This window comes from Anguilla anguilla, chromosome 16 (genome assembly GCF_013347855.1).
Source record: "Anguilla anguilla isolate fAngAng1 chromosome 16, fAngAng1.pri, whole genome shotgun sequence".
NCBI lineage: Eukaryota > Metazoa > Chordata > Actinopteri > Anguilliformes > Anguillidae > Anguilla > Anguilla anguilla.
This window is the reverse complement of record NC_049216.1, coordinates 10,025,304-10,037,116: the sequence shown is the minus strand read 5'-3', so window position 1 is coordinate 10,037,116 and position 11,813 is coordinate 10,025,304. Positions and strand designations below refer to the sequence as shown.

At 42.7% G+C, this 11,813-nt stretch overlaps 1 protein-coding gene across 1 annotated transcript in view; it reads left to right on the top strand.

Annotated features, from left to right (window-relative positions):
- The first annotated feature begins 9,199 nt into the window (after positions 1-9,199).
- Positions 9,200-11,813, top strand: part of LOC118215231 (fatty acid 2-hydroxylase-like) — a 31,809-nt gene continuing 29,195 nt past the window's right edge. The window contains exon 1 of the mRNA XM_035395788.1: positions 9,200-9,576. Coding sequence (XP_035251679.1) covers positions 9,298-9,576 — 279 coding nt within the window. The 5' untranslated portion in view covers positions 9,200-9,297. The remainder of the gene's footprint in view (positions 9,577-11,813) is intronic.

Sequence of the window (11,813 nt, the reverse complement as noted above, 5' to 3'; positions counted from 1 at the left end):
CAGTTAAAAGGTCGACCAGGGCTACGCCAACCGCAAATTTAATCAGTGAGGAGTTAGCGTGGCGGCTGACGCAGTCATCTGAATATAGTAACCGAGGGTGAGAGGACCCGGTCTGGCGACGCCCCCGTGGTGACAGAAATAATAGATGATTACCCCCGGGCCTCACACGCACAGACACACTGTTGCCTGCTAGCTAGGGATACATCCATCCATCGGATGAGCGTTTTATTTGCTTCCAAATTCACAAGCAGATGTGGTTGGATCACAATACAAAAATCCATAAGGGTAATGCTTCCTTTTACAGTATCGTGAGCACTTTGGTATTTACCAGGTAAATGTGTGGTAGGATTATCACACAATTGGGTAATTACCATTGGTTTAAAAAAAAAAAAAACAGGTTAAATACTAAGAAACGTAAACTAAATTACTCAGGAACACCTCCTCTATTACCTTTCAAAAGATTAGATTGGTTATAGCCTGAGTGTAACTATGTACTTCCTAGGAAAGAAGATGATACTTACTGCCTAATAGAGGTGTTTCCATGAAAATATTATTTAAATTCCAAGGAAGTACTCAGTTACACTCAGGCTATACCCAACCTAAACCTTTAATAAGGAACTAACTTGAATCAGTAGGTAGTAGAGGAGGTGTTTTTAAGTATTACAGTGTACTTTTCTTTACGTCATGTTTCTTTTTACCAGTGTTAACCGCCCAATAATTTCCTATTCTTACCATGTGTTTGCCTGGTAAATTCCTAATACTTAGAGGACTGGAAAAAGAAGCCTTACCTCAGTATGTAGGTGCATACTGTCTGCTGATTTTTATTGAATATGATCCAATAAGTGCTGTGCATTTTTTTTAAACCTGTTAATGTCATATGCATGCACCGCAAAACCTTTTCAGCATGTTTAAGCGCGTATAGTGCTGTTCCTACTGCTCTTTTGACATGCAGATTAATAACAGTTTGATGGCCTTGTAAATCACAATGATTAAGAGCATCAACCGCATTAATAATGCAGTGATAAATAATGATTATAAATCAGGTCGGGGAATAACACCCCACATTTGATTAAGAAATGATCAAGAAACAAAATCTCACGCAGTTGAAGATCTGATTCAGAAACGAGAGACCCTATTAGATGGTATTAGAGGAAACAAGAGGAGCACAGCGGTAGTCTTTAAATCAGTAGTCACCTCAGTTTAAATGTCACTCCTGAGTTAGACAACAGACTTTAAACCGGTGACAATGGCTATTCCCTTCAAGTTCCGATCGGCAGTGCACTAAACCTCTGATTAGTTTAAATCAAAAGACCAAAACCATATCCTCCTGTATAGCTGTCAGTATGAACAATGTCTTTCAGGTTGAAAAAGCTCAAACATATAATCTCAGCTGAATAAAACAGGCTTAACATAATAGTATTTGTTGCCTTCTGTTTATAATTACTCTTATAACAATTATTTTGATTACGGTTTTATGATCAAATTTTCGTGCTTATTTTTTTAAACCCTCTTTCATGAAAATTGGAAGCTTGTTAAATTACAGATCAAAAAACAGTTGTTCTGGACCTTATTAGTTTGTGTCCCTTTGAAAGGAATTACTTGCCCTCAGCTCTCCAACCACCCCAAATTTTGTTAGTTGCTCGGCATCATTGTTCCTTCGGTAAAGCATTATATTACATTAGATTTAGCATTACATTAGATTTAGCCATACATTACATTAGATTTAGCATTGCATTACATTAGATTTAGCATTACATTACATTAGATTTAGCATTACATTAGATTTAGCATTACATTAGGTTTAGCATTGCATTACATTAGATTTAGCCATACATTACATTAGATTTAGCATTGCATTACATTAGATTTAGCATTACATTAGATTAGATTTAGCATTACATTAGATTTAGCATTACATTACATTAGATTTAGCATTACATTAGATTTAGCATTACGTTACATTAGATTTAGCATTACATTAGGTTTAGCATTACATTAGGTTTAGCATTGCATTACATTAGATTTAGCATTACATTAGATTTAGTATTACATTACATTAGATTTAGCATTACATGATATTAGATTTAGCATTACATTACATTAGATTTAGCATTACATTAGGTTTAGCTTTGCATTGCATTAGGTTTAGTGATGCTCTTGTCTCATTGTGAGAGAGCTGAAGCGCGAGAGACGCATTGCACGCGTGCAGTGCACTGCATGGCGGGGCCAGACTCACCTGGTGCCCGCGGGCCCACCCTCCCGCCTGCGCAGCTCCCGCATGATGCGCAGCATGCGGCACACCTGCCGCAGGGTCATCTTGGGGCCCCGGTAGGACACGCGGGGGCCCGGGGCTCCGCGGGGCCCCTGGTACGACAGGAGACACAGGTACCCGCCACCCGGCCCGCTCCGAAAGAGCTGCAAGGGTCTGAGGCCGTTGGCAGCATAGCAAGATGCAAACTGCAGGGAGGGAGGGAGGGAGAGAGGGAGAGAGAGAGAGAGAGAGGGAGGGAGAGAGAGAGAGAGACAGAGAGAGAGAGAGAGATTTTCACCTTCTGTTTTCATTCTTTGTCTCACTGTTTTATATACAATTAGTGCCATTTACAAATTATATTCACCATTATTATTGTCAAATATTTCATGTGATAACCCAGCATGAGCAGCAGTGTACATTCTGGACGACTCGGAAGCTGACCAAAATTTGTACAGTCAGATTCCACGCTTACATGTTCCTTCAGTCCAAAAGATAAAGTAAATTTCTACCCTCTTGTTACACACTCAGGTAAACGCCCTCCCCACACACCTGTTACACATGCAGCCAGCCCCCTCCTTCAGGCTACCCTGTCAGATACGGGCAGGAAAGAAGCTCTGCCTCTCCCATTTAAGTCCTGATAAACGGATTTCCTTACGCGCTATTGAACCCCGACCATGACCGAGCGCTGACCAATCTGCAGGTCATGATTAAAGATGCCCGTGGCACAGGAAGTCCACCTCACGCAGTCCTGGTCATGTTCCCCCGCTGGGGAGAGTGCTCTGTGCACACCGCCCCCCCCCCCCCCCCCCCCCATCATGCTCAAGGCCTCGGCCCTGCTGAACCCCGAACCCGTGTCTGGTTTCGCTGTCTGTAATGCCGACACTCGAACCCGTGTCTGACATCACGGCCGCTCTCCGGTTCCCCTGCCGCGGTCTGCTGTTACCGCGGTACCAGGCGCTGCTTCATCCGCCTTGCGACCCCGACGATGGCCAGAGGGGACCGGGGGATTTTGCCCTCTGATGCATCCCTCTTTGCCCCTCCTGCTCCCCCCCCCCCCCCCCCCGGTGGGTACATAGATCTGCAGCTACGCACCATAGAACCCGCTGACCCGCTAACCACCTGTTCAACCCCCCCTGCCACACCCCCACCCCGCCTAAGTGTAGCTTACAGACCAGTAAATTCAGCAGGACAGCACCTTCCCCTCCAGATGCTAGCCTAGCGATCATCAGACTCATACTCACAGGGACGACGGTTGCCATGGTGACTTCTTCCGGCTGTAATCGCTGTGGTTCAGGTGAGTGCGGCTGTGGGGCCGTCTGACATGGTGCGGCGCTCTTATACCCGCCCGCAGTCCAGCGGGCACAAGCATGCGGCCAGCGACAGCCAATGACAGCCCAGGAGTCCCTGCCCTGTCTGTGACATCACCAGGTGAGCTCACCGCTCTCCCGTTCCCTCCCCCCTCGAAGGAGGATGTCTTGGGTTTCCGAAGCAAGCAACTTAGAACCACAAACAAGGGATGAATTATTCAGCGGGCCTTTGTCTCTGCAGGTAAATTTAGAAGCAGAAAGCAGGGGGTGTTGAGGGCAATAACTGGAAGGAATGAAAAAGAGTGGGATGGTCAGAGAGGTGCATTGTGGGAAGAAAGATGTCAGGTTTCTGCTCTTACACTTGAGCCTGGCTGAAAACTAGCTGAAACCAGTCACACACTCAGAAAGTTCATAAGTACAGTTGGAATCAATCGGACACTCGGGCGCGGTTCATTTATTAGCTACTTTATTAAACTACTTCTACTTCAGTGACTTGATCTTTTTTTGCTTGTTGCCTGAAGCTTTATGTATGTGCTGATATCAGTCACTCTGGACAAGCGCGTCTGCTTAGAGACTAAACGTGAACGTAAACCGGGTAAACAGACAGTCACACAGGTCAATAACAACTGACAAAAAAACCATCAGATACTCAAAGAGATGAAGAAAAGGCTTAGAACAGTTCCACAGTGGAGGAGTTAAAAATAGGGTCTGTGAGAGTTGGTCAGATCATCCTCAGTGTTCTTCTCGGGGTAAAATTCCTCTCCTTTCATCATTAAAGATATCTGGTGACACACGGACCTCGTCCTTACCTGTCACATTGTAACCTAGCTGCTACCCAAACCACCTATTCTCTGAAAACATCCCAGACCTTTGAGACTTACACAAACAAGCATACTCCCATGCACGTGCACTCACATAACGTGCGTGCACGCACACGCACATACACTTTAACTGTATTTATTTGAACTGCTTTGTCACGTGTTATGTATTTTATTATTTTTATGATTCCTTGTCCTCTGTCTCATTATTGTGTTATGTGGTTCAGAAAGCGCTTCATAGTTCATTGTAATTTTAATATTACAACATTAGACACAAATGCGCTCAGAAACACGTACATGCACTCCAACAACATACACGCACGTAAAGACACACGTGCGCACGCGCAACTTCGCAAAGACTTGACGCGTTCATTGATTAAAACTGCTATCTCCCGGGCAGGTGGTGTTCATTTCAAGACTTGTCTAAATAAATCTGTCCACAAGGGGGCGCTATAGCATGCTTAGGCACGAGTGGGAAATACAACTCCGCAAGCTGAAGTGGCTGTATTCTCCTGCCGTGTAAAGCCGTCGTAGTGCGTCCCAGGTGTTCACCCGTTCACCCATTTCGTACATATACTTACGGACATGACATATAGACATGGCTATATGAAAAAAATAATGAAATGAAAGCATTGTGTATTCAGTACTGTGATATACATCAATGAACCATTCATGCCTCACACTCACTAACTGCTCTGTCTCTCTCTCTCTCTCTCTCTCTCTCTCTCGCTCGCCACTACTGTTCTGTGGTTTTCACACACGCACACACACACAAAAACGCTGATGTTATTTTCCTGTCCATGGGCTGACAAACCACGTCATTGCTGTGAATTAAATGTCTGGTTTCTACCCTTGCTACAATGTTAGTATTGTGCATTCTTAATGTCCACGATACCACAATGTTTGTATTGTGGTGGTTAGACTTCCATAATGCTGGAGCATTACGCGACCAGACAAATAACTCAATCTGTGCCAGCCAAAATGAATTTGGTTCCGCATTCTGGTTACAAATGCGTGGGTTAAAAATGTGAAAATATGGCAATACTGAAAGCTAAATATGACTAAACTTTTTCCTGGTATCAAGTCTTTACAAACCGAAAGAAGAAAACCTATCATGTGATTAGTTTTAGTTTACAGGCATTTAGCAGACACTCTTATCCAGTGCGACTGACATTGTATCCAATTATACACCTGGATATATACTGGAGCAATGCAGGTTAAGTACCTTGCTTAAGGATGCAAAGGCAGTGTCCTACCGGGGAATCGAACCTGCGACCTTTAGGTTACAAGACCAACTCTTTAGCCATTATACTACTCTTTCCGCACATACTTATGTTAATCAAGGAAACCCATTTCCAGTGGTAACGTTAACTTAGCGTGACGGGAGTTGTGGTAACATCTAAATCGACGAGGAAAGCTGCTTTGTTTCTAAACGCCCAGGTAAGCTTGTAAGGTAAATAGCATACCATACAAACCAATCTTATGTGTGCTTATTATAAATGCCTGTGACCAGGAGGCTATTTCTCTGCCAGTGATCACTTGAGGCATCCAGACGAAGTCAACACAGCAAGCAAATTAGCTGAACACATTTTAAAATTAAACACCGAACTAACACTAAACACCATATAAAATGCTTAAGGTCTCCTCGAAAGGACTCTACACGTAGATGGTTTTCAACACCATTGCCATGAAAAAGTATTTACCCCTTCCTGATTTTCTGTATTGTTGCATATTTGTCATACTGAATGATTCCAGGTCATTAGACCAAATGTAATATTAGACAAAGGTAACCTGAGTAATTTTGCATATTACCATTTTTTTAATGAAAAAAGTTATCAAACACCCATATCACCCATGTGAAAAAGTAATTGCCTACTTAAATTTAAGAACTGGTTGCACCACCTTTAGCAGCAATAACTGCAACCGAAAGCTTCCTGTAATTTGATATCAGTCTTTCACATCGTTGTGGGGGAATTTTAGCCCAGTCTTCTTTGCAGAAATGCTCTGATTCTGACAAATGGGCTGGTTTTCAAGCACGAACTGCTCATTTCAGGTCCTGCCATGGCATCTCTGTTGAGTTCAAATCAGGACTTTTACGAGGTCAATTCTGCCCATGTTCAAGCTGCTGAATGCAATTAACAATTACATGTTGTTCATTGGTTGACTGAGTAACTTAGGGGGCATATTTTTTCAATATGGGTAATAATGGTGCTTAATATGAGGCAGAGAGACAGGAATACACTTTTAGCACCTATTTTAGCTTTCGGGTGAGTGAGTGAAGAACCACAGCCTACTGTAGGCCTCACATATCTCTAACGTGGCTTGAAAATCAAGCCTAACTTTCTGCATATCCAAAGCAAGACACGGGCTTTTACATGCAAGAAGCACTGCACTGTTTTTTAGTGGTAAATAAGCAATAACTTTATTTTATGGGAAAAGCATCTCATCAGGCCTGTACAATGTGTATGCCATTTTTTTTTTTTAATGGATTTCCAGATTCGGTCAATGGGTTAGAAGATTTATATACACACACCAACAACAGTAAGTGTCACATGAATTTCGGTGGAAAAGAGAAATAATACATTTTTATAATCTATCAAAAAAAAAAAAAAAACCTGGGACACTGATCTAGGGCAAGTCTTTGTGCCCAGTCTTATTGTCATCTTCATGTGCGCAAAATATATGTGCACAGTGGCACAGACTCATCTCAAGTGAGTGCCTAAAGTGTCCAGTCTTTCCCAAACAAGATGGTTACTGCATAAACTCAAAATTATAAATTAATTTATCAACAAAAACTTAATCTTGGAAATAGAAAACAAAATGTATTATACACAACCCCACAAAAATATAGGCTACTAGAAATAAATGCACGCGTGCGGCTTGGATCCATAAAAAAAATTATCAGTTTTTTCGAAGCCAGTGAACACCTGCTAAACCTCTTCTCGGAGTAGCGGAGAGCATTGAGTGAAGTATCTATCCGCTGCAGACCACTTGTGCCACCTACTGACACATGAGTGAAACAAAACGGCGTCCTCGCCATGATTTTCCGCACGTTCCTGGAATTCCTGATAAAGAAGATAGTCAGAATAGAATATAATAACTTCATTTTTCCTCCAGGGAACTTCAGGAAAATCACGGTTCTTTGTTGTCTCTCCATGTTTATACTCACAGTAATATGACCCATCTTATTTTGTCTAACGTTATTAATCTATGTCATAGAGCTGCTCCTGGAGAGTGTGACCCAAGACTAGGTTTCAAATTTCGTTGTCATGGTGATGCATAAGAAGGGGCCAATTGGGCAATCTGGTCTATCTAGTCGAACAGGGTAAAGCCATCACAAGCGCGAGCACCTGGACAAACCGGATAGACGGCGTGACGCGTGCCGTGCAAACTCGGCGCATTGGTCTCTGATTGGCTCAAACTTCAATGGCTTCCCAGGTAACTCGTTCGGTTACGGAAAAAGAGCCACTGACTACAGAATTGCAATGCATAGATACAAGCATTTTAAGAATCCTCGAATGTGCTTCAAAGGACAAGGAAACTGTTAGCGTCAATGTTAAGCCTGGGGCGATAACGGAACTAAGTAGGAATCTCATATCCTAATGAAAATAAATGTAGTGACCTAATATTATGGGTTAATAACCACGGCGACTCCAGTTACCCGATACAAAGAAACACTCCATGAGCAACATCAATATTTTATACGCAAAAAAAGTTAACCGATTGAATTGGTAGTTGTTTGACCTTTCATAATTTATATCTTATGAGTGTGGTGCGTCTTTCATTTTGAACAGGGGCAAAGGAGACTTCAGTGGCGCATGTGCAGCTTCACATAATAGTATAAAGTTTAGACTATAAAGATGTTTTATAAGATTTGAATTAAAAAGCAATAATAGTTTGGCACCGACAAATTTGAACCCTGGATCACATTTAAACGTACGAATACCATTTTCTAGGGTCCTTGGTACAGAATAAACGAGGAATCATTCAATTTGAAGATCTCTCAAGTATTGCAAGCTTTCCTGTGAACTTCACACAAGCAGCTACGCTACGAAAAGCTGCCCAGTCCTCTGTCTATAATTTATGACCTTTTTTAACATAAATGATAGCCCCCATTTCTACTTGCAAATGGTCAAATAGCATAGTCTAATCGCAACAGACCGCAATATATCTAGACATGTCATTGAATTACACCTCACATCGGAGTACAACTCTTGACGGCGCAGTAGCCCTGTAGTCACAGTGAAGTATAGGCCTGGAGTTAAAGCATGAATTGTTGTCTTGTCCAGTTGTACTTCTTTGTATCAACAAATTACACAATTATATGAGTGTGATTTAGACCTACTACACTACATCCCGATCCAGGTTCAGTCCATGAAAACAATAAGAAAGGTTGGATACGTCCAGCTTTTAGTGTAAGAAAGATACCGGAAGTGTTTTTCCTGTCAAATCTAAAAAAGAAAAGGAGAACAAGGTTGATTTATCGATCGGCAATACTGTAGTCAATACTAAAACCAGCAACGTTTTCCTGTCAAATATAAAATAATATTTGATATGAGTAAATGTAAAATAGAGCATCTAATGTCCATATTTAGTTGTTCTTTAGAGGTGCGTAGCAAGCGATACAACGTGCTCTCTTATTTCATATTTAGTTACATCGTGAGAAATCACTTCTGAGAGAGACGAAACACCTATTTTCTGCAATATCGCGACAGGTGCCCGTGAGCCGCCCGTTACTACTAGAACAGTCCTGTGACGCGAGACAGGTGCGTAATGAATCATTCATGATATGTTAATGAGCTGGTTCCAGCGGAGCGAGGCTGTGAGTGCAAAGTCAGTCCACTTTTGGTCGGTCTACCAGAGCAGGTCTCCCATACACTCTTCTGGTTTATGTCTTTCAGGACACTTAACTACTGAATCAATGTCTCCCTCGGTGTCCCCGCACTTCTTCTCAGAAAAAGAGGTTGCCCGGCATTGCACCAAGGACTCCTGTTGGGTATTGTTAGGGACTCGGATCTATGATGTGACAGGATTCCTTCGAATGCACCCTGGTGGGGAGGCTCTGATTTTACGCCGCTCTGGGACGGACATAAGCCGGGAGCTGGAGGGACCCCCGCACCGCCACTCAGAGAACGCCAGGCGATGGATGGAGCAGTACTACATCGGTGAATTGGACAGAGACAGCACACAAGGCAGACAGGTGCCGTAAAATCCGCAAACACGAACAAATGCGCAAATATTGCTTTGAACATCACCGGGGTAAGAAGCGCTTCTGGCTGGCTTGGTATCAGTAATAACGGTAGTCTGTGTTTTGAGTTTTCTGAAGAGCGAATACCCCAATGAACAATCCCGTGCACTTCTTAAAAGTTTGTTTCTGGGTTAGCCTCAGTAAAGTAACGAGAGTGCTGGCTAATGCACAATTATCGATGATTTGCTACCACAGCGTGAACACCCTGTTGTGATCTTTGTTACTGGTCCCCAACAAGCCTGGGGAAAATAACCTATGAATTAGAATACGTGCACTACCGGTTGCCCGAAGGATTGCCTCACAACCGTCACTAACGGGACTGAAACGTGCTTTCTTTTCTGACTTAACTTTGTTAAAGGGTTCGTTTGCGTAGTTATGCCCCCATGTTGAGTCCGCGAGTGGCCGACTCTTTGCCGTGTATCCGGGAGAACTCAAGCTTATTGCGCGTGCCCGTGTTGTTGTCCTCGCGGTCGGGAGATGTACTCTCTGGTACATGGGCGTTTCTCACCTGCCAGGCAGGCTGACGCGGCACGCGAGAGAAGAAAGAGGAATAGTTCTACCGTGTTATAAAATAAAAAATATAATAAATAAAAACTTGGTTATTTTTTAACTTTAGGTAATAAACGTGAGCTTACAAGCTGGTGCAACCAAGGAAATTTCAGATGAAAGGTGAACCCCCCACTTTTCAGGCTGTTTATCGCAATACTTAACTCTAAATAGACACACCCTTGGCCTCTTGTTCAAAGTATAACGGTGATTCGCATGAACATTTGTCCTTTCGAAGGCAATCTTTTTTTCTTCATAAAATTCTATTTTTGTCCTTGTTGCACCACTTTATTAACTTATTTCACTGAAATGTAACCTTCTTCTTTCTCACTAAAATGAAGCCCCCAGCTATTTTCACTGATAAGTTGACCAACTGTTTATACTGAAAACAGTTTATACTGTGCTTAATGAAATGTAGGTCCAGCTTTCTGACAGTACTTTAGTCTGAATATATCTCAGTGAATTATACTGAAGTATGCTTTTCTTGCTAAAATGTGCTCAAATTTCTTATCAAAACATTCACTCCAATTTCCTATACTAAAATGTGGGCCCCCAGTTGTTTTTCAGAACTAGTGGTTTTGTCGCTAGAATATTGTCCCAAAATATCCTTTCTGATGTGTAGCCCTAGCTCCTCTTTTTGAAATGTAACCAGAGCATTCTCTTAATAAAATGGAACCACAGTCTCTCTCACTGAAATGCAACCCTCAGTTTTTCTTACTAAACTGTAGCCCCAAAATTCAGTTCTTAAAATGTAGCCTCCAGCTTTTTCTCATGCTGAAATTTAACTCCCTGCGTCATTCACACCGCTTTGGCTTGACACCTACAGTGTCAAACGGAACTCTGCTAGTGTGTACATTTTGCTGGAGTAAGACCCCCACCCCTGTGTGTACAGGAACATAACTGATCACCAGAGCTGTGACAGCGCCCTGGCCAGTCTTTTCCCTGTTATCGATGACACACAGCTCTAACCTCCATTATCGCCTGGTTGTTGATGAGTTTTCAGGTTTATCTCTAAATGGACGAGTGTAGGATTTGGGCTGAAGAAGCTGAAACTAACTAAGGGCAGGAAATGGCCGAAGCCTTCAGTGATGAAGAAATTTTACTGATGACAAGATCTGAGGCTTCAGACGACCACAAAGCCTTAGCAGCACTTCAAACAGCATTTGTTCCTGGGCATACGTGCGAAGAGGCTGCTCTTTGAGTGTTTCGAGTTCCCTAAAGGCCACCTTTTTGTTGTTACCACAAGCTCGATCTATTATTTCACTTGAGCCGCTGTCTACAGCTCAACTCATGTGTACGTCTCACTGGGTTACTAAGCCTTTTCTGAGAATCATTTTCACTGCCGACTTCTAGCTGGTAGTAGGCGGATGACTGAAAGACTGGTTTACCGAGTGTGACCTCACTGTACTTAGGTCAGAAATGGGAACTCACAAGCGTACTGAGGTGCCAAGAGCGAGAGGAAGTCTTACTGAAATGTAGCTGCTTGTCTCTCTTGCTGAAATGCGTTCCCCCAAGCCTGCTTTGTTAAAATGCGCACTCAAAATATTCTCTTAGAGAAATGTGGCCCCCAGGCTATCTTAATGGAATGTTGCTTCCAGTCTGTCACACTGAAATGTGGCCCTTCACCTTTCTCACTTAAAATC